Below are 21,324 nucleotides of genomic sequence, written 5' to 3'. Positions count from 1 at the left end.
GTACCAATAGACGTAGCATTGGCCGTAGCAGCATTCGAACAAGAAGGAGAAGGCAGAAAGGAGATTAAACAGTCAGCATCGTTGTTGGCAGCCGAAAATTGGTGATGAGCATTCGTGATATCACTACAGCGTGGCTTATTTACATCCGAAGTAAGCTTAGATAGTGCATTGTTTTTATCAGAAATTAGAGTGCGCATGGCGCAAAGCTCACTATGCATGTCATTAAATTTTTTTAGCAAGTGTTTATAGTCATCACATACTGTACTCAAAATGGAAAGAATACGAGCATTCTCTTCCCTTAGATCAGTAATTTCTTTAATGATAGTAGCGGAATGTATTTTGCAGTTGTTTTCACACTCAATAGAATGGCCTGTCGATGCATTGTTGTTGGTAGCGGAAAAGAGTGGAGGCGAACGAATTGATTTACGACGTTCAGACAAACAAGACTTGCAAAATAATTATCTATTAGAATTTAAGAGAAAATCCGCATCAGCGGAAGATAAGTCAACGCACTCCAAATGGAAATACTATTTGCATTGAGCACAAGATATTTTTGGTTTACCGCGGTCAACTTTATGCCCGCACACACACGGCATCACACAAATATATATGTTTATTAAAAGTTAAATCCCCAAATTTAAAGTCAATATTGTAAGGAATTTACTTGCAAACCCTCTTATTTGCAATCCTCCGCTAAGTTCGAATCACTAAACTGTTGAATAAAAAACTCCAATATTGAACAATGGAAAAATGGCCTTTATTAAAGTACTTCACAATAACACTTATACTTTGCTACTCGCTGGCTTAATAACCAAACTGATTGATAACTCAAATGAAACTCTACTATTGGCCGCCAGATCGCGTACTTAATCAAACTGATTGATAGCTCAACTCAAACTGAATTACGTTTTACTCGCTTGTGCCGCTTTTATAGTTTACGCTGCATACATCTAGGCTCTTCTATTTCCAGAACTTACCAATTATTTCGAGTGTTTATAGTTCTCATATAGTTTCTACTTGTTTACAATTTTCTACTTTTCAGCGTCTCTCAGATGTATGTGAGTTTGTAGTTTACAGTCTCTCGCACACACATAGGCGTATAAGTAAATGCATCTGTGTGACATATCTCGGCTGCCTTTTATATGTGTATACATGATTTGATTATTGACGTAAACACTGCATGGCCTTAGTGATGGTATAGCTTAGTGATGCTAATATCCGTGACACTGCCCTCCACCTAAGTCTGATCGTCTCGATCAGACAAATCTCCCGATCTAACTGCCGCTAGCATCTCCAAATGTACCACTCTTCTAATCCGTGGTTTCCCAGTGGTTTGTATGCGGTAGATGGTATCACTGATCTTCTTCACAACTTTGTACGGGCCTTCCCAAGTGCACCGAAATTTGGCTGGAACACCTTTCCGCCGGTGAGGGTTGTTTAACAGTACCAAATCTCCTGCCAAGAAACCTTCCGAATTAAAGTTCTTGTCATGCCAGTGTTTCATCTTACTACTCGTTACCCTGGGCCGTTCCTTCACATTCTGTTGTTTGGTCAATGAACCACTTCGTAGAGCTTGCGCTGGACGGATTTGCTTTGCATAATCGGTATCGTTCCCACATTTCACAACAGTAGTGTGCCTTGGCTTGAAACCACCCTTGCATTCTTTCTTCGGTTTAGTACGTCCGTTAGGGCTTTTCAATACCAGTGTTTCTCTCACAGGTACCTTCGGTTTTGATTTGTTTGGCCCATTTGTTCCATCAACCTTTACCTTTGAATTTCGTGGCCTTCGTCGAGTCTTCTCCACCAGTACCCGATTACTGCTGAACCCTTTTTCCAAACTAAAGTTAAGTGGCACACCTTGGTTCTCATAACGCATCACCCTTCTCTGAATATCGATCTTGATGTCATGGTCAACCAAGACATCCACTCCCAATATAACTTCATCAACAATCTCCGCCACAACAAATTTGTGTAGAACCATGACCTTCCCAATCAATACTTCACATATCACTTCTCCCTGAACTTGGTTATACTCGCCAGTGACCGTACGCAACTTTGCTCCAGGTAACGATTTTACTCTCCTGTTGACCAAGTCAGATCGGATCAAGGAATGAGATGCGCCCGTATCTACAGTCAGTACTCGTTCTTTGCCATCCACATTCCCTCTGACGGTAAGACTGCTCGATTTTCTACCAATTTGCGACACAGATATCACAGGGCATTCAATAGCTGGATCTAGCTCTCTGCCTCTTACTCGCTCTTGCTCATCTCCTCCAGCTTTGCGTTTACGGCCACCCACATTGTTGGAACTATTAAGACCAAGATCGCAATGACGTGTTATGTGACCGGACTTCCCGCATTTGAAGCATTTGATAACTTTTTCACTTCGCTTTTGCGATCCTTTCAGTGCCTCCAATATTGCGTCTACCCACTCTGGCCTTTCTACTTCCACACGGCGTGCTTTGAAAACTGGCTTACACAGAAGCGACGCTGTTTCCTGAATCAGAGCTTGTGACACCGTTTCTGCGAATGTTGGCTTTGGGTTTGCGTATGTAGCTCGCTTTGTTTCGACGTCCCGTATGCCATTTATAAAGCTCTGAATCTTTACCCTTTCAGTGTATTCCACGGGTGCATCCGCATTCGCTAAATGTGCTAGCCTTTCAATATCCGACGCAAACTCTTGTAATGTTTCACCAGGCCTCTGGAAGCGGTTCAGCAACTCCATTTGGTATATCTGTCTCCTATGCTCAGTTCCGTATCGTCTCTCTAGAGCGCCCATCAATGCTTCATAACAGTTCCGTTCGCCCTCTGGAATGGTTTGTAAAATCTCAGCTGCAGGCCCCTTCAATGCCATGAACAGTGCAGCAACTTTATCTTCCACATTCCAGTTGTTCACTGCTGCGGTCTTCTCAAACTGTTGCTTAAAGGCCTGGAAAGGAACAGAACCGTCAAAGGATGGAGTTCTTACTTTCGTATTATTCGCTGAAGCAGCCGGCCGATTAAGTTGCAATTCCTGTATACGACCTCTCAAAGCATCCACCTCTGCCTCGAATTTTTCCTCAAACTGCGTTATTTTCTCGTCCATACGCGCTTCGAGTTTTGATGATATACGCGCCTCTTGCTCTTTCAGTTGTGTTTCCATCTTTGATGTAATCTGTGTCGACATTTCTGAAATACGTATCTCATGTGATTCCAGCTGGGATGCCATATATGTCTTCTGCTCTTCCAGTTGAGATGACATTTGCGATGACATTTCTGAAATACGTGCCTCCTGTGCTTCCATCTTGGATGTTATTCGGTTCTCCTGCGATTCTAGTTGTGATGCCATATGTGTCTTCTGCTCTTCCAGTTGAGATGACATTTCTGAAATTTGTGACGACATTGATGCTACTGTCGATGTTTGTGCAGATATTGCAGCCAATATCATGTTCAAGTCTGTGCTGGTAACCGTTTGCGATGTTTCGTTTTTCTCTTCAATTTTTGTTGTCTCCTCGCCATCAAGATGAAAGACATACTCTTCCACATCAATTCCTTCTGCTTCCATTGCCTCTCGTAGCCGTGCCTGAAATTCAAGTTTAACGCCGCTTGTATTCAATCCACGGCTCCCCAACTCCTTCTTTAGTTGCTGGATCTTCAATTCACTGAACTTTGCCATGTCCTTGTTGTCCTCTGGAATTTATTCAACAATTCCTCTTCTGACACCAATTGTAACGAATTTACTTGCAAACCCTCTTATTTGCAATCCTCCGCTAAGTTCGAATCACTAAACTGTTGAATAAATAACTCCAATATTGAACAATGGAAAAATGGCCTTTATTAAAGTACTTCACAATAACACTTATACTTTGCTATTCGCTGGCTTAATAACCAAACTGATTGATAACTCAAATGAAACTCTACTATTGGCCGCCAGATAGCGTGCTTAATCAAACTGATTTATAGCTCAACTCAAACTGAATTACGTTTTACTCGCTTGTGCCGCTTTTATAGTTTACGCTGCATACATCTAGGCTCTTCTATTTCCAGAACTTACCAATTATTTCGAGTGTTTATAGTTCTCATATAGTTTCTACTTGTTTACAATTTTCTACTTTTCAGCGTCTCTCAGATGTATGTGAGTTTGTAGTTTACAGTCTCTCGCACACACATAGGCGTATAAGTAAATGCATCTCGGCTGCCTTATATATGTGTATACATGATTTGATTATTGACGTAAACACCTCTTAGCATGGCCTTAGTGATGGTATAGCTTAGTGATGCTAATATCCGTGACAATATCAATAATTGTAAAATGAAAATGGCTTTTCGATATAAGAAAACCAATAAATATGTACTTTTACATATTAAAACTCAAAAACAGTGAAAAATTCGTAAAAAACCCGAAAAAAGAGCAGAGCGCAAAAAAGACCTCCGCATTCCTCGACTGCCCAACTAGAATTTGAAAAAACTTGTTTCTAAAATTTTGATGTTGCTTTGCCCAGTGCGTGAACCCTGCATTTGCGGTGTGGTAGGCGGAGCAGGCACCATCACACCACGGCGGCCGGCAACAAATGCAAAAAGAAAATCCAAGACCCGTCTCAATAAGCAAAACTAATAAGTTTGAATCTATTTTGGCCATTAGTTGAAATATTTGTAATCTCTACCGTTTTCTATTATTAGAAACCCCGAATGAAAACTCCCAAGAGACTGGTGAGGACTCCGACTACTGTCAAGCGACCATATTCTAAGGCTAGCGTGGACGTTGGTTTTAAGGCCGCCAAGCCCATATATCACAGTAACACATTTTGTACTCCAAGCAAATTGAAACGCAATCCTGTTCTGGATAAACTTAATCGCTCTGAAATGGGCCTTACACCTAAACAAAAAGAAAAGTAGGTAAATGGAATTGCCACTGTATCAAGATATCAATTCATAAATATGTATTATTATATAATATTTAAAGAGAGCAAAGCAGCCTAATTCCTTCCTTAGTACCTGTTCCACGTTCTACGATGCACTCAAACGCCCCACACGGAAAACGAGAATCCAGCGTTTTATTGGATCAATCTCTTGATTCCCGAGCTTCAATTTTAAGTATAAATGTATCGTCATCAACAATATTTGGGAATGACGGAACAACTTCAAGTAAATTTATGAGGTATAATATAAAAATAATAACAAAGGAGCTATCAGTATTTAAAATTATTTTTTTTTTTACTATTAACAGTTATAGTCCAGTTGTGCGGAAGTGTATGGTAGAAATTGAAAATGTTATGGAGAACAAAATGTCTCAGCTCATGGAGACTTTAAAAGATCTAAATAAAGAAAATTTTCAACAGCGAACTATAATGACAGAAAACACGCCGTGCTCTACACCATGGGCAGCAAATAATAATGTAACCTCATTACCCCTAGCGCTAAGACAAGAATTGAAGAGTATTATACAAGAGGCATTGAATGAGAATACCGATCCAAAAAGCACACCCTTGGAGAATAGAAATGATTCACCAATACTGGAGTCATCGATCTTAGACACAAATCCAAAATGTCAACTGGTAAGACATTTTTTTTTTTAATTTGGGAATCATTTCATACGAAATTTATGTATATTTTAAAGTTCATCACAAGTAGTCCAGTCTTCAAAGTACCAGCTGTGCCTAATAGAGAATTAGTTAGTGCTGAGTCGACTATGGGAATAGCTTCCGATGAGTTAGAAGAGTCAAAGCGCACTAAAAATCAAAAGCGCCGCTCACGCCGTATATCTCACCGCCTGCAGCACGGTTCGCTTATAGATGTTAATTGCGAATCGGATAAGGCTTTACGTCGTTCCAGCCGACTTTCGATAATGACTGAAGGAATGGAAATATCAAGCGAATCCTTATCCGAATTATCAAGTAGAAGAAAATCAATTAGACAGTTGGATAATAAAATGCGGCAAAGTGTGCGTCATGCTGCGCATGTAAAAGAATTACAATCAGACAAAGGAAAATGCAATTCAAACTCAAAACGAACTAAAAATGTGCAAAACTGCATCGCAGCTTTGAACAATAGTACTATAGAAGGCTACTTTGACCATGATTCTAATAGTTTGGATTCAGACTTAAAATCCAAGAAACAAAACATTAAGAAACATAGAAAAGCCATATTAGATCTTCTGAATACAGGATCTATGAAGGAATTACAAATACTGCCACAGATTGGGCAAAAAACTGCATTTCAGTTGATTACGCAGAGGTAATTAACAAACCAATAAACGAAGTATGAGTGTGTTCGAGCTTCAGTTGTTGCAGCAGAGTTACTTTTTATGACAGAGTATGACGTTCTTCGCCAAAGTTTGGTCAGTTCTGGCAACGTCGTGCGTTCGTTGAGTGAAACCTACTGATTGTCACCACCTGATTAAACGCAACATACAAATTTTCACTGCACAAACGCAGCATATTATCAGCTTGAGTATAAGCGGCATATTATCAATTAAGTAGCGGTGTAGCAATACTGCTGTAATTCTTTGATAGCTCGAACACACGCTGTCTCTACTATACTTTGGGGTGCCTTAACAAATAAAATCTTGAGTGCCTTTTGTAAGGGTTTTGTCCAGGCATGCTTAACCAACGAAACGATATCATTTCGTTACGATAATCAACGTTAATAAACGAAACGAAGTCATTTCGTTTCGTTTATTAACGTTAAGATCGTCAAATTAACGAAATGATTTCGTTTCGTTTTCTGCCATATCAAAACGAAATCAAATCGTTTATGTTGATTATTAATTTCAAACTATGCTGGCAAAGCTGATTGATGGCGGAGTCATTAAAGGTGAAAGCATTATCCCAGCTGATTGCAACTTTTCTCATGAATTTTGACAGTACGAACATTTCTCAGAGTATTTTTGACATTACCACCAACGAATTACACAAACAAATTACATAGAGTTTGTGTGTGTATGTGCGCTCGTTGTTGCCACCTTACGGCTTCACCATGGCTATAGCATTGCCAGCACAATTCAAACATAAAGTATCACGTTTTCGTTAACGTTTTTAACGTTAACGAAAGCTTTTCGTTTCGGTTAAAAACGAGATACAATTTATCTTGATAATTTCTTTATCGATAATATTTCGAAGTGTTTCAACGGAAACGGTGGAAATTTTTTGATAAACGATTAGCTTAACGTTAAGGTGCATCCCTGGTTTTGTCAAAATATTATGCAGCACTTATATTTAGATATACGGATGGAATTTGTGTGTGTTTGTAGAATGACTGGTGAATCCTACAGAAATCCGTCATATCTCAGGTGGTTGCAACTAAAAAAATAAAAGTTTATGACAGAAGTGATATGAAGTTTTAATTCCTTTTCACAATCAGCCCATTTATGCATATAAATTAATTAATATATCGCTTTTTTATTATAGTTTACTGAATTAAGGCGTTTGCGAAAAGGAAAAAAACTTCATTTATTTCCTGTTAAAAACTTACTTTTTTAGTTACAAACATTCATGATATACGACTTTGTTACTCATTTCGCTGAAATACGACAAGTGTGTGGGATACGTCCTTGTTAACAGAAGAATATATAACACCTGCCGAGTGGGATGTCCTCATGCTTCGATACTGTTGAAGAAGGTACTTTCGTACATATCGAACCGCAAACAAGCACCACCAACCCAGCCATTTATATGCATAATAATTCCATGTCTAAAACTTGTTTTTAACTTATAGAACATTGAGCGGAAAATTTAAAAATCTCACACAACTCGAGAAACTTCCAATATGGCGTGGAAATTCATGGGCACGCTTTGCACAGGTATTTAAATACGTCAAATCCATTTTCAGTAGTTTGAATACTAATTAAAATTATTTGTTTTTGCAGGCTAATTTACTCGTAGACTGAAAAAATGAATGATTGACATATTTTTCCGTAGCAATGTTTTATACAATCTTTTTTTTTAATATAAGAGATTTTGTTAACTTCAATGGTTTTAATTATTAATAGTTGCAAAAATAATCCATTGAGTGGACATACAGATGGACATACAGCAATGTTTTATACAATCTTTTTTTTTTAATATAAGAGATTTTGTTAACTTCAATGGTTTTAATTATTAATAGTTGCAAAAATAATCCATTGAGTGGACATACAGATTACAAATCATCCGAAAACCTCTGTTTAGCCGAAACGACCCCCTTGAAGGCCTACAAAGAAGTCAACGAAAGTTGTGCTACGGTTTAAATAATCACCGTAGTAATTCGAAAAGAAGATAACGACCGTCGATAAATTGAAACAAAGGTTGTTGCTTTTGTTACGTAATTATAACTTCTTTATAAGAACACTAGCAAACCCGGTCGTGCTTCGCTGAGGCTCCACCATTTTAAAATATTAAAATAACTAAAAATAATCTAAACATTTTATTGTCGACGAATCCGGTACTATATTCGTTGGTGGATTTGGCCACAGTTGGTGCAGACGGTGAATACAACAAAAACGATGAAGTGGGAACCGAGTCCAATGGTAGAGCCGATGAGTGAAACACAATCGTTGAATGAGGTCAATGTGTTACGCTGGTGGTGAGGCAGTAAACGTGACCTCTGATGGATGCACCCGTAACTGGTGAGCCCAAAGGATTTAATTTATTTTTGTATTTTATTTGTTGAAATTTTTCCTCGGGAAAACAATTTAACATACATTATTTTAACGTGCCAGTCAGGAACGTTATGATAATAACCCCTCAAACATTCACGGAGCGCTCTTAATTTAGAAATCTGATAAGAGACCGACGAAGTATGGAGCCGCATGCCGAAAGTTTATATTTAACGAAGCAACTTTGGAACAAATATTCATATTTTATTACGAAATAATGTTCATTTAAAGCAAACATCAATTACATAAAGCGTTACTTATAACGTTCTTTCTGTTCGTGGTTAACATATCATGGATGTTATTCCTTTTGTTGTTGCTGACCAACATCATTAGATCTGAAAAATATCAGTATTTCATTCATCTTCCAATCGATTTTCACTGCAGAATCACCTCAATCGGTATGCCCCACTAAAGCAAGTTGTTCATTTAGTTCCGAGGACTCGCTTCGAAATGCCTGTGTAGACAGACCTCAATAATGACAAAAACTTTTCCAATATTTGCTCCGAAATGTTTCCCGTATTTGGATTTCCCTATTCCAATGCCTAAAAGTTGTCATTTGGAAACAAAAAGCACAAAATGAGGCTTGTTGAGAGTCATAAATGACACCAAAAACCCTCCCAAAGGAGTAATTTCGGAGCCCAATAAGAGCTGAAATTTAGCTGTTTATGAATAAATTTGGTCTCATAACTGACTCTTATTTAAGCCCATACGATACATGAAAAACGGATCATAAAGGCGTGAACGCTCTGATTTCGGACACCTTTAAGATACCTTTATGACTCCAAATGTTTGCTGGGAACAAAATATATATCCATATGTACATTTTTAGGTTGTTGTTGTTGTAGCAATGTCCGCCCCACCTAATAGCCGCGACCGATCACAAATTGTCATCAATATCCTCTAACGGGAGTCCAAGGAAACTTGCCGTTTCAACAGGGGTGGACCATAAGGAAAGGGGTGTTAGAGGCGTTGGTTCCACATTACAATTGAAAAGATGGTTGGTGTCATGTGGGGACACATTGCAAGCGGGGCATACATTTTGTATGTCGGGGTTGATTCTGGATAGGTAAGAGTTTAACCTGTTACAGTATCCAGAACGAAGTTGAGCAAGAGTGACACGCGTCTCCCTGGGGAGTATGCGTTCCTCTTCCGCAAGTTTTGGATAATTTTCGTTCAGTACTGGATTCACCGGGCAATTCCCGGCATAAAGGTCCGACGCCTGTTTATGGAGTTCACCAAGGACCTGCTTGTGTTTTTTCACTTTATACGGCTGGGTTCTCAGGTGCCGTATTTCCTTAAAATGCTTACGGAGATGACTCCTTAAGCCCCTAGGCGGTGCTGGTTCATCAATCAGATGTCTGTTGGGATGCCCAGGTTTCTGGGTATTCAACAGGAACTGTATGGTCAGCATCTCAATTCTCTCCCTGATGGGGAGTATTCTCGCCTCATTGTGCAGATGGTGTTCTGGGGACATAAGAAGACAGTCCGTGGCGATTCTGAGAGCAGTATTTTGGCAGGCCTGTAGTTTCTTCCAGTGGGTGGTTTTTAGGCTTGGCGAACATATGGGTGACGCGTAGCACGTAATCGGCTGGCTAATTGCTTTGTATGTAGTCATGAGCGTTTCTTTATCTTTTCCCCAAGTACTGCCAGCGAGGGGTTTGAGGATTTTATTACGGCTCTGAATTCTCGGAACAATTGCGGCTGCGTGCTCACCAAAATGTAGATCCTGATCAAACGTCACACCCAAGATTTTGGGGTGTCGGACAGTCGGTAGCGTAGTGCCATCGACGTGGATGTTCAAAATGGTCGACATTTGGGGCGTCCATGTTGTAAATAAGGTCGCGGAAGATTTAGTCGGTGATAATGCCAGGTTTCGCGAGGCGAAAAAACTGGAGAGATCAGGGAGGCAGCCGTTTATTTTATTGCAAAGCGCATCGATCTTTGGGCCTGGGCATATGGCCATTATTGTGCAGTCATCGGCGTAGGAAACGATTGTGACTCCTTCCGGTGGTGAAGGTAGCTTAGATATGTAGAAATTAAACAAAAGTGGGGATAGGACACCACCCTGTGGCACCCCTGTTTAATTCTCCTTGGTTTTGATGTTTCGTTTCTAAATTGCACCGATGCCTGCCGACCACCCAGATAATTTGCGGTCCACCTTTTAAGACATGGGGGAAGGGTAGACCCTTCCAGGTCCTGCAGTAACGAGCCATGGTTGACCGTATCAAAAGCTTTTGATAGGTCTAGCGCTACGAGTACTGTTCTATGGTGGGGGTATTGATTTAAACCGCAATTTATCTGAGTGCTAATGGCATTCAGCGCGTTGGTAGTGCTATGGAGTTTTCTGAAGCCATGCTGATGAGGGGCTAGCTGCAAATTTGCTTGGAAATAAGGGAGCAGAATGGCTTCAAGCGTCTTTGCCACTGGCGATAGGAGAGATATCGGACGATACGACTCACCTATGTTAGCTGGTTTCCCAGGCTTTAGTAGCGGGACCACCTTGGCCATTTTCCATTTCTCAGGTATGACAAAGGTGGAAAGAGACAGATTGAAGACATGTGCTAAATATTTGAACCCTCTTTCCCTAGGTTTGTAAGCATCGGCATGGCTATGCCGTCTGGGCCCACTGCTTTGGATGGTTTAGCACGACCAATGGCGTCCTCAACCTCTTTAGCGGTGATGGTGATTGGTGACGCGCTGAATTTGTGTTTATGTGCGCGTCTATTGGCTCTCCGTCTATCTTTGTCGACCGTAGGATGCATTATATATTGTCGGCAGAAAGCGCTCGCGCATTTTTTCGCGTCCGACAGCACTTTGTCGCCAAAGGCGATAGAAACTTTGTGTTTGTGCTTAGTCGGATTCGATAGGGACTTTACGGTGGACCAAAGTTTACCCACACCGGTAGAGAGGTTACAACCTCTTAGGTGCTCCTCCCATTTCGCCCGCTTGTGTTCATCTACAAGCAATCTGATGCGTTGGTTTATATCCCTTATTTGGGGGTCACCTGGGTCAAGCTGTCTTATAAGGTCACGTTCTCTCGCTAAGTTTGCGGCCTCCGCAAGTTTTGGATAATTTTCGTTCAGTACTGGATTCACCGGGCAATTCCCGGCATAAAGGTCCGACGCCTGTTTATGGAGTTCACCAAGGACCTGCTTGTGTTTTTTCACTTCATACGGCTGGGTTCTCAGGTGCCGTATTTCCTCAAAATGCTTACGGAGATGACTCCTTAAGCCCCTAGGCGGTGCTGGTTCATCAATCAGATGTCTATCGGGATGCCCAGGTTTCTGGGTATTCAACAGGAACTGTTTGGTCAGCATCTCATTTCTCTCCCTGATGGGGAGTATTCTCGCCTCATTGTGCAGATGGTGTTCTGGGGACATAAGAAGACAGCACGTGGCGATTCTGAGAGCAGTATTTTGGCAGGCCTGTAGTTTCTTCCAGTGGGTGGTTTTTAGGCTTAGCGACCATATGAGTGACGCGTAGCACGTAATCGGCTGGCTAATTGCTTTGTATGTAGTCATGAGCGTTTCTTTATCTTTTCCCCAAGTACTGCCAGCGAGCGATTTGAGGATTTTATTACGGCTCTGAATTCTCGGAACAATTGCGGCTGCGTGCTCACCAAAATGTAGATCCTGATCAAACGTCACACCCAAGATTTTGGTGTGTCGGGCAGTCGGTAGCGTAGTGCCGTCGACGTGGATGGGCAGGTGGTCGGATGCCAATGTTACCATCGGCTGCCAGTTGACGCAGTTTACGAGTACTGCGCTCACGATTGAGATATCTGGCGAGCTGTGACAGCTTCCTACCATACGTGTGGGGGCGTCTCCGTTTATTGTGCAGAACGTCGTTTCTTCTATTTGTTCCGCCAACATCTCACCCCTACTGTCCGCCCGCAAGTTTGAATGCCATAGATCATGATGGGCATTGAAATCGCCTAAGATAATGCGATTGTTGCCAGTGAGTAAGGCCCTGATATTACGGAGGTATTCTCTGGGGCAACAGGTGGCAGGAGGGATGTAGATGTTGATGATTTCTAGGTTTGCATCGCCTGACCGGACAGATAGTCCTTGACGTTCTAAGACATTGTCCCTGCGGTCGATGCCAGGATCAAATATACAATATTGCACAGAGTGGTGTATGATAAACGCAAGACCGCCTCCATTTCCGCTCTCGCGGTCTTTCCTGTGGACGTTATACCCAGAGCAGGTCTGCAATGCAGATCTTGCTGTGAGTTAAGTTTCTTGAATCGCAGCAATGCGGATGTTGTGCCGCTTCATGAAATCGACTATCTCCGTAATCTTCCCAGTTAGTCCATTACAGTTTAACTGCAGAATTCTGAACTGCATAAGGGGAGACGTCGCCACTCTGGGGGTAAGTGACGGGTGACTACGCCTGGGTTGGGGAAGGCTACGACGCAATTGCTGTTGTGGCCCTTGGACTGGGCGTCCTTGGGCAAGCATTGGGGTACCCGGATGATTTGGGTTTGCGGCCTGGCAAAATGGCGCGATGAAACCCGTCGGGGGGTTGCCGTCGCGGAGACCAGAACATCTAGGGAAGTGGCACCACCCAAGGCAGGAGCTGCATTGGGCGGATGTCGCAAACATATATATTCTGTGCTGGCAAACGGTGCAAACGGAGGTAGGGACTAAGAGTCTGTTTCCCTGACCTACACGATTGCTGCTGGAAAAGAGGGGGGAGAAGACGGGGGCAGGGGCTGCGGCTCAGCATTGCTTCCGACTCTACAACGAAGATTGTAGTTATGAGTGGTAGCAGCGGGTACTTGTTGTGGCTTGCTGAGCAGCGGGGCTGCTGGAAGGTAGTGGGGGCGCTTAGACGTAGACTACGGGACGCCCTTGGGCGTGAACAGCAAGGAGCCACAAAAGATTTATAAAAGTTACGTGGACGTCGGGTTTTGGGATCAAGCCCAGAACAACCTGTCCGATGCAACCATCCCTTGCACGAGACACACTGAACAGAGTATGCCCGTCCTAAAAAGATTCATTTCCGGCAGATGCAGCAAAACCATTTCTCAGGACCGGGGTCAGGAGACGGACCCGGATTGGATTCGATGCCTTCCCGGAGTAAGAGAATATGGAGCAGTCCTGCTGCAAGGAGCTGCTGGGAGGATGACAATTTGTGGGAGGGACGAAACAAATTAGATGGGGTCACACTGAAATGACAGTCCTTGGTCAGGAAAAATCCCGAGTCGCTCCGGTACATAGAACCGACTGCCTTGGGAAGCGCACATTTTTAGGTCAACATTAAAATAAAACTGAACCATACAATGAAGTTAAAAGAAATTAAGTTTAATATAAAATAACTATGTACAAAACAGAATGATGAAATAAAAACAAATCAGAGAGAGTAGAGAGTAGTAGTAAATAAAATATAGGAGCAAAGTGGAGCAAACCAAAGTAAAATTTAATAACTGCATTCAATTAATAAAATTATATGTTGAACTATGTAGTAAAACATACGATAAAATGAACTATATCAACTACTCTGCAGAAATCTCATCTCCAAATCCAATATAAGAAACTATGCCTTAAATTTGTTCCACACATACTGCATTTGTTCGTAGCGATCAAGGACGTAGAGTACAAAAACAAGGGAATATCGAAAAGTTAAAAAACGTTTGTGAATGTGGCAATTCTTTACTTAAGTTCACAACTGCTAAAACTCGTCTAAAAATATTGGGAGAGGTGTCAAAAGACGAGTTTTGGACCCAGGGCGACGAATCCGACAGCGGAAATTAAAATTTTTATTTCTGTCAAATTTCTAAAAAAACTGAAAATGCCCCGGAGTGCTCCGAAACCGGGGGTGGATCCATAGTATTTTTGCGCAGAACACCTTTTCGCATTGGCGGCTTTCGGCCGCGATTATAAAAAATTAACCTGGGTGGGCGCAACACCGGTTTAGAGATCAAAACTAAATCAGCGCAAAACACTTTTACCCACATTTTTTTTTGTGGGTACCCCAAAATCATCAAAACTACGACAGCCACATGTAAATGTTCAATTTTGTTCAATTTTCCAAAGCGCGTCCTTGGACACCTCACCAGCGCAAAACACTTTTACCCACATTTTTTTTGTGGGTACCCCAAAATCATCAAAACTACGACAGCCACATGAAAATGTTCAATTTTGTTCAATTTTCCAAAGCGCGTCCTTGGACACCTCACCTTCAGATTTTGAAAACCAAAGACCTTTCTAAAAGAAATGAGTTCTGGGTGTAGACTTTTTTCAATTGCCTCTTAGGTCCGGTTTTTCAGTACAAGTTCAACTCAGTTTGTCAGTTAAACTACGCTTAAACTTATTCTGCAGTTTTTCAGTCTACTTTAACTGAAGTTTAAGCTGAGCTTAAGCGGCCGATCTGGCAGGATAAAACTCTAGTTAACCTAACGGTGATTTTTGTTCATTCGAAATGGCGTCGAATATACCCAACAAGCATTCGGGCTTGAGTACAATTGGAGCTCATGTTGATAACTAGGCATACTTCTAAAATCTCAAGAGTTGGTTCGAAACAGTGGCTCAACTCGAGAATCCTTGCATACTCAGCAAAAGAGGGAATTTTTTATAAAGCAAAAAGTGCTATTACTTAAGTTGAAAAAATTTAATTAACAACTTGTAGTTCTTTAACTGGACTCACATGTAAGATTCCATACTACAGTATATAAAGTATATACATACAGTATATTCACGAAACTAAAATGAAATATATATATGTAATTTAAAAAAAATATATAAATTTGACACGCTAAGCTCCGAAGAGATTTTAGGCTGAGCTTCTCTTCCAATTTGCGTCGTGCTCCTTTTAATTCCTACAAATTGACGGGACGGGACCTACTTGTTTTATGCCGTCTCCGAACGGCATCGGCAAAGCAGATGAGTTTTCACTTATAGCTTTTCATGGCAGAGATACAAACAGAGTGCTTACCAAACACTGCCGAGGGGCAACCCCGCTTAGAAAAACTTTCTACTAATTGAAAAACCTTGTTTCTAAAATTTTGATTTTGTTTTGCCCGGGGCCTGAACGCAGGACCCGAATCGTAACATACGACCACGGATCGGCAACTATACGAAAAAAATTACGTGATACGTCAAACGTATAAACAAAATGGGATTATAACATACGGTAGCAAACGGAACGTAATTTATTTTCAAGTCACAAATTCTACGATCCACATTAGGTTGGATTGTATTTTTATTTCGAGCTTTGCTAAAAATAACGGTTTGAAATTTGTTATTATATTTGACTTATTCATATATTTTAAAAATTTTCTTACATTTTCAATGAAATTTGTGTGTATACGATCGCCAGTTTGTGTTCGAATAAAAGTGGAACGGAACGTGTACGTTCAGTCACTCGTCACGTATGTTGCGATCCAAAATTACGATCGAAGTAGTATGTTGACGTATGTCATAATCCGAAAATCATTATTACGTGACGATTCGATAAGGGGCCATCAAAACTTACGGCTTACGCAGAAGACGTTGCAATTGTCATAAGTGGAAAGTGCCTTCCAACGATTAGTTCTTTGATGGATCGGGCGTTTCGGGATATTCATACCTGGGCATCTAATATCGGGTTGAAAACCAATGCGGATAAGACGGATATGGTCTTGTTTATAAAGAGGTACAAGGTGCCAAATTGGACCAGGCCTAAGTTAGGAGGGGTGACCTTATAGGAGAAACCTTGCACAAAATATCTAGGAATCATCCTAGACAGTAAGCTGTCATGGAAGCTCAACGTGGTGGAGAGGGTCAAGAAGGCCTCAACGGGACTCTATGCATGTAAAAGAATGCTGGGGTGTACGTGGGGTTTATCGCCCTCTCTTTCTCATTGGGTTTTTACAGCGATTGCAAGCCCTATTCTATACTATGGAGTTCGTGTTTGGTGGAAAGCCACACAAAAAACAACATACCTCAAAAAATTAGAGGGGGTATGCAGACTATCGTGGCTTAGCATTACGGTAGCCCTGAAAACAACCATTCTGCACATTCCACCTGTAGACCTGGTAGCAAGGAACATAGCATTAACAACCGCAACCAGGCTCGGTGCCTCGGGGCAGCTTGAGCGCCGACCATATGGCCATAGGGTGATCGAGGGTGATCTCAAGGCCACAATAGAGGTGGACGGTTGGCGCAAGGGTGCGCAAATGGCGGACGAGGCGATACATGTGTTAACAGATGCTTCCAAAGTAGTGGAAGGTGTAGGGTCTGCGGTATACTGTGCTGATCCGGAAATAAGCAGATCCTAAAGGCTGCCGGGTTACTGTAGCGTGTTCCAAGCGGAAATATTAGCCGTAACCAAAGCAGTAGAAACCCTGGAAGAGAATAGCTTTAGCTGCAACTGTGTTAACTTTTATATTGACGCAGTAATTAAGGCAATAATCTCGCATAACACAGCATCTAAATGCGTGTTAGAGTGTAATCAGTCTCTGGAGAGAATCGGGACAGGGAGAAGCATACATCTATATTGGGTCCCAGGGCATATGGGAATAGATGGGAATGAAAAAGCGGACGAACTAGCTAAAAAGGGCGCATCCCTTGAAGCTTGCTCCGTAGACGTCCCAATTAGACTGGACGAGATTAAGCGAAGGAGAGAGGTTCACATGATCGACCAAGCGGGAAAAGGTTCAAGCGCGGGGCTGTAAAGTGTCGAAGATTATGTGTAGGTCTTACAACCTTAGACTAACAAAGTTGCTTCTATCATTAAAAAGAGAGGACTGTAGACTCATGACGGGTATTCTGAATGGACACTGCCTTGTGGCGTCACATGCCTTTAAATTAGGCTTGGTCAGTGATAGCAGATGTAGGAAGTGCGGGTTGGAGGAGGAAACGATCGAGCACGTTCTGTGCTCGTGCCCTGCACTTGCCAGGCTAAGACTCCAGCTATTAGGAGTGATAGAGCTGCCAGATCTAGAAGCAGCAAGTGGCTTAAGTCCTAGTATTTGCCAAGAGGACGGGGTTATTTTATAACAGGTCCTGGTTTTTGATAGGTTTTTTCAGTTTGGTCGTTAAAACAAACTTCTGGTAACACTACGGACTCAATCAGTCTATGTGAGGTCCTCATGGACCGGCCAGTTCAACCTAGCCTAACCTACGTGACGAGTTATACGATCACGGATGTTACGATTTGGCCCCAGGATCTTCGGTGTGGTAGGTGGAGCACGCTACCATCACACCACGGCGGCCGCCTATATAATTTATTTTTGATTACTTATACTATGTACAAACACACACCAAATTGGCAATTTATACCATTTGGGCAATTTATTACGGAATTTATCATATAATAAATTACCAATTTAAAAAAAGCGTAATAAATTGTTTTTTTTCCAGTTTTGGGAATTGAATCTTTCAATTCCAATAAATGGCAAGAGGACCTTTAAATTGCCTCTTAAATCGCCAGGTTAACAAACGTATAAGGGTAATATGTAATATACTTGCAACATTTAGTCGTGCGTAAGCAGCTAACATATGTCACAAAGTAAAAACCCGTAGCACAATTTTTCTCCTTATAATTGCTAAATATATGGCCTATTTGCCATGTGCTTTTTCAAAATTTGCAATTCATCGTGAATTATATTTTTATGTATGTATCATAATTTCACTCCCATCCAGCAAGTGATACCCCCATCATGCCCAAGCCAGAGGCTTCAGGCATCCTCCCATTGTAATAATATTAAAATAGTCATCTTGTGCCATGTTATTTGTTAAATAATTCAGCTTTTTGGGTAATTTCCAGTGGTGACTTGTTTTCTTTATGTGGATTATTAATTTTTTAATTGTAACGTTGTAGCTCCAATCGTAGAAATTTGCTTAATTTTAAAGTTGAAAACAGGTTAGACAAGGTATATTATAATGCGCTTATTATAATTGTTATGCTATGCTTATTTACTAATATTTACACTTCAATGCGCTTGTTATAGTTATTATTTTATACTTTTTTGCCAATATTTACTTAAACTTATTTTTTCAAATGTATATTCTTCATATAAGGTGTCATACTTTCCACTTTGTCACATCATTTTATCATACAATTATGATCGTAAAAATTGAGTTTATTTGTATTTTTTGTCCACTTTAATTTGTTTATCTTTTTCATAATTTTTTATACAACTTTTTCGCCTTTAGCATAATTCTCCTCACTACCATTTATATGTCAGGTATAATTCATCATGTATACAAGACTGTACATTAAAAAATACAGACGTTTTCTATTCCGTTATATGTCCTCAGTGATTTTGTATGTATCTTTGTAAATTGTATATGAGGTAATTCTACCCCGTTACATGTACCGTTTCTTGCATACTTTTATGTTCCAATTTTATGCAAAATCTGATTATATGTACATATGTATGTTCCGTTATTTGCACTTAAATTTTATCACAGTTATGTATATATGTAATGAATCTTCATCATTTCCATTGTCATATTTTATTGAATTTATATTAATTTTGTCCACTTTAGTTTACATCTTTTCAATTTATCTTTAATGTCAAATATGTATTAATTTTACTTTTTTTCCTTTTCCCTTTATTAATCATGAGAATATAATCTTTTTATATTGCACAAAATTGCATTTTTAATAAACGAGAGTAGTAAATTTTCTTAATCATAAACGAACGTTTATTTATTTAACACATAACTCTTCCACAAAACATTTTTTTTTTTCTTTGTACAAAAATACTACATTAACCGAAAATGTAATAATTACACGACACTTTACATATTTAACATTTTACACAAACACGATGTTGCTTCTTCAGCGATATACTTGCGACTCTAATAATAACATTGTAAATTTTACCAAGTAGCGCAACTAACAGCTGATCGGTGAAAATTCGCACATTCCCACGCACAGTTCTCGACTCAGTTTCAAAAAAAAACTTTATATTATTTAATTCAAATTTTAAATTTAGATAATCCTTGCCAAATAATATATACAGAATATATATGGCGTTTTTGTTGTTATTAAAACAATAGTTTTATTTATATTAAAGCTTTTATCATTTTTTTTTTAACTTTGAAAAAACTCTGAACACCATTCCTTCATTATATGACATTCGACTGCCTAGTCCATTGTACAGGTTTACAAGTATGATATGTATGAGAGGGAAACAATTTCTTTCCCTTTCTAACACACGGCAGTTTGACACTTCGGTTAGTGTCAAACTAGCGTGGAACCCAGTGGAACCTGCGTGGAACATGAGTTTTGACACTGAACGAAGTGTCAAAATTACCGGGGTTGCTTCGTCGAAAGCGACACAGGGAAGCACAAAAGGGATCGGAATATCAGATATGGGTTGCTGTGATGGTAAATTTCTTTTAACGAATTTAGTAGGAAATTTTAAGTTAACCCATGTGGGTCCTTCAGAAAATTATAAAAAAGTCTTCAATTGGGGTATCTGAGGACGCGTAGTTATTTCAGTAGTAAGAATACAAACACGGGAGTTAAGTTTTTCTACCCGTTCAAAAGTTCTCCGCGAAAAACAGTTTGAAACCGAGGTCGACTGCAATAACCCGTCCAAAAAAGCGGAAAGAAAAATGAATAGACGCGTTTTGTCCTGTTGTCAATAGTCCGAAGATAAAAAGTATTCGAATTATTGGAAGCGAGGCAAAAACGCGTCTATTAATACTTCCCCCGACGGTTTTGGTCGTGTTTTAGCAATCGTCCCCGTAAAAAAGTATCACAATTTGTTAATTAAAATTGTCCAAAATATATGGTTATTAAAGAGAGATGTAATTAAGTGCTCGTTTGAAAGTAAATAAGTATATTTCTTTGTAATATAAGAAAAAAAAATTTTAAGCAGTTTTCGATAGCAGCTACTAAACTTTGTTTGGTCCTAAGAAGTACAACAGTGCCAAATAGCATCCACAAAAAAAACGAACAAGAACAAGCATTTTATCAGGTGAGCGTGGCTGTGTATGTGCATGCTGCTACATATCCTACTTGTAGATCTGTACAATGGCCTAGTCCACTGCCTTCCACTCTATTCGCAACATAACCTCTACTTAAGCTGCCAAGCTATATAGTAAACAATAGGGCGACTCATGTAACCGTATAAATGCCTTATAAAGTGTGTAAACGTATAAATTTATCTAGTTTACGCACGAGCTGTCAAATTTTGTATGAAATCTCATTTACACAATTTGTATAAATTTACGCGCACATTTCATTGTGTAAACGCGGTAAACTCAAAGGAATGCAACCTTGCAGACATTACAGACGGCATTTTCATCAAAAATCTCCAACATCAGCAAGTAAAGGCGTTTTAGTTTTGATTTTTCACTTAATCTTGGTATTTTTTAATTTGTATAACAATAAAAAAAATTTTTTTGGAAATAATACAGCTGAAAAACAATCAAGTTTATCAAGAGTATTACTAGGTGCGTTCATATAACCGCGTGTGTAAATGGATATAATTTTACACCTTATAAGTTTATATGCTATCATGAGCCCCTAATGAATAATAAATTGTTTCAAACTGTAGATTTAAACGTCAGTTACGCATGGCTCAACTATATGGTATGGCTGGCTCATCTTATCAGCTGATTTTATTTTTTTCATTTCACTGGAGTAGTGATTGTCAAAAGAAGATGGCAAACTCAAAATGAAACCAAAACATCGAACACATTTTCTTACAACACATAAAAATTTCAAAGTTTTATGTTTTCATTCCATTCCATTCGCCTAATACCCACACG

The 21,324-nt window shown here is 40.0% G+C and overlaps 2 protein-coding genes across 3 annotated transcripts in view; one reads left to right on the top strand and one right to left on the bottom strand.

Annotated features, from left to right (window-relative positions):
- Positions 1-8,063, top strand: part of nod (no distributive disjunction) — a 29,908-nt gene extending 21,845 nt beyond the window's left edge. For both annotated transcript variants that reach the window (XM_067778446.1, XM_067778447.1), the window contains exons 6-11: positions 4,660-4,871; positions 4,943-5,137; positions 5,207-5,534; positions 5,597-6,213; positions 7,693-7,777; positions 7,844-8,063. In XM_067778446.1, coding sequence (XP_067634547.1) covers positions 4,660-4,871; positions 4,943-5,137; positions 5,207-5,534; positions 5,597-6,213; positions 7,693-7,777; positions 7,844-7,864 — 1,458 coding nt within the window. In that variant the 3' untranslated portion in view covers positions 7,865-8,063. The remainder of the gene's footprint in view (positions 1-4,659; positions 4,872-4,942; positions 5,138-5,206; positions 5,535-5,596; positions 6,214-7,692; positions 7,778-7,843) is intronic.
- On the bottom strand, positions 299-19,371 carry LOC137247496 (myosin-1-like). The gene is made up of 2 exons (XM_067778449.1): positions 18,625-19,371; positions 299-3,768 (listed from the first exon to the last, which is right to left on the bottom strand). Exon 2 carries the CDS (start codon positions 3,653-3,655, stop codon positions 1,238-1,240), a length of 2,418 nt encoding a protein of 805 aa, XP_067634550.1. The 5' UTR covers positions 3,656-3,768; positions 18,625-19,371; the 3' UTR covers positions 299-1,237.
- Between the last annotated feature and the right edge of the window lie 1,953 nt (positions 19,372-21,324).

This window comes from Eurosta solidaginis, chromosome 4 (genome assembly GCF_040869045.1).
Source record: "Eurosta solidaginis isolate ZX-2024a chromosome 4, ASM4086904v1, whole genome shotgun sequence".
Classification (NCBI taxonomy): domain Eukaryota; kingdom Metazoa; phylum Arthropoda; class Insecta; order Diptera; family Tephritidae; genus Eurosta; species Eurosta solidaginis.
This window is presented reverse-complemented; position numbering and strand designations above follow the sequence as displayed.

Bases quoted from the DNA above. Each gene is read 5' to 3' on its own strand.
- LOC137247496 (XM_067778449.1), bottom strand. From the start codon at position 3,655: ATGGCAAAGTTCAGTGAATTGAAGATCCAGCAACTAAAGAAGGAGTTG.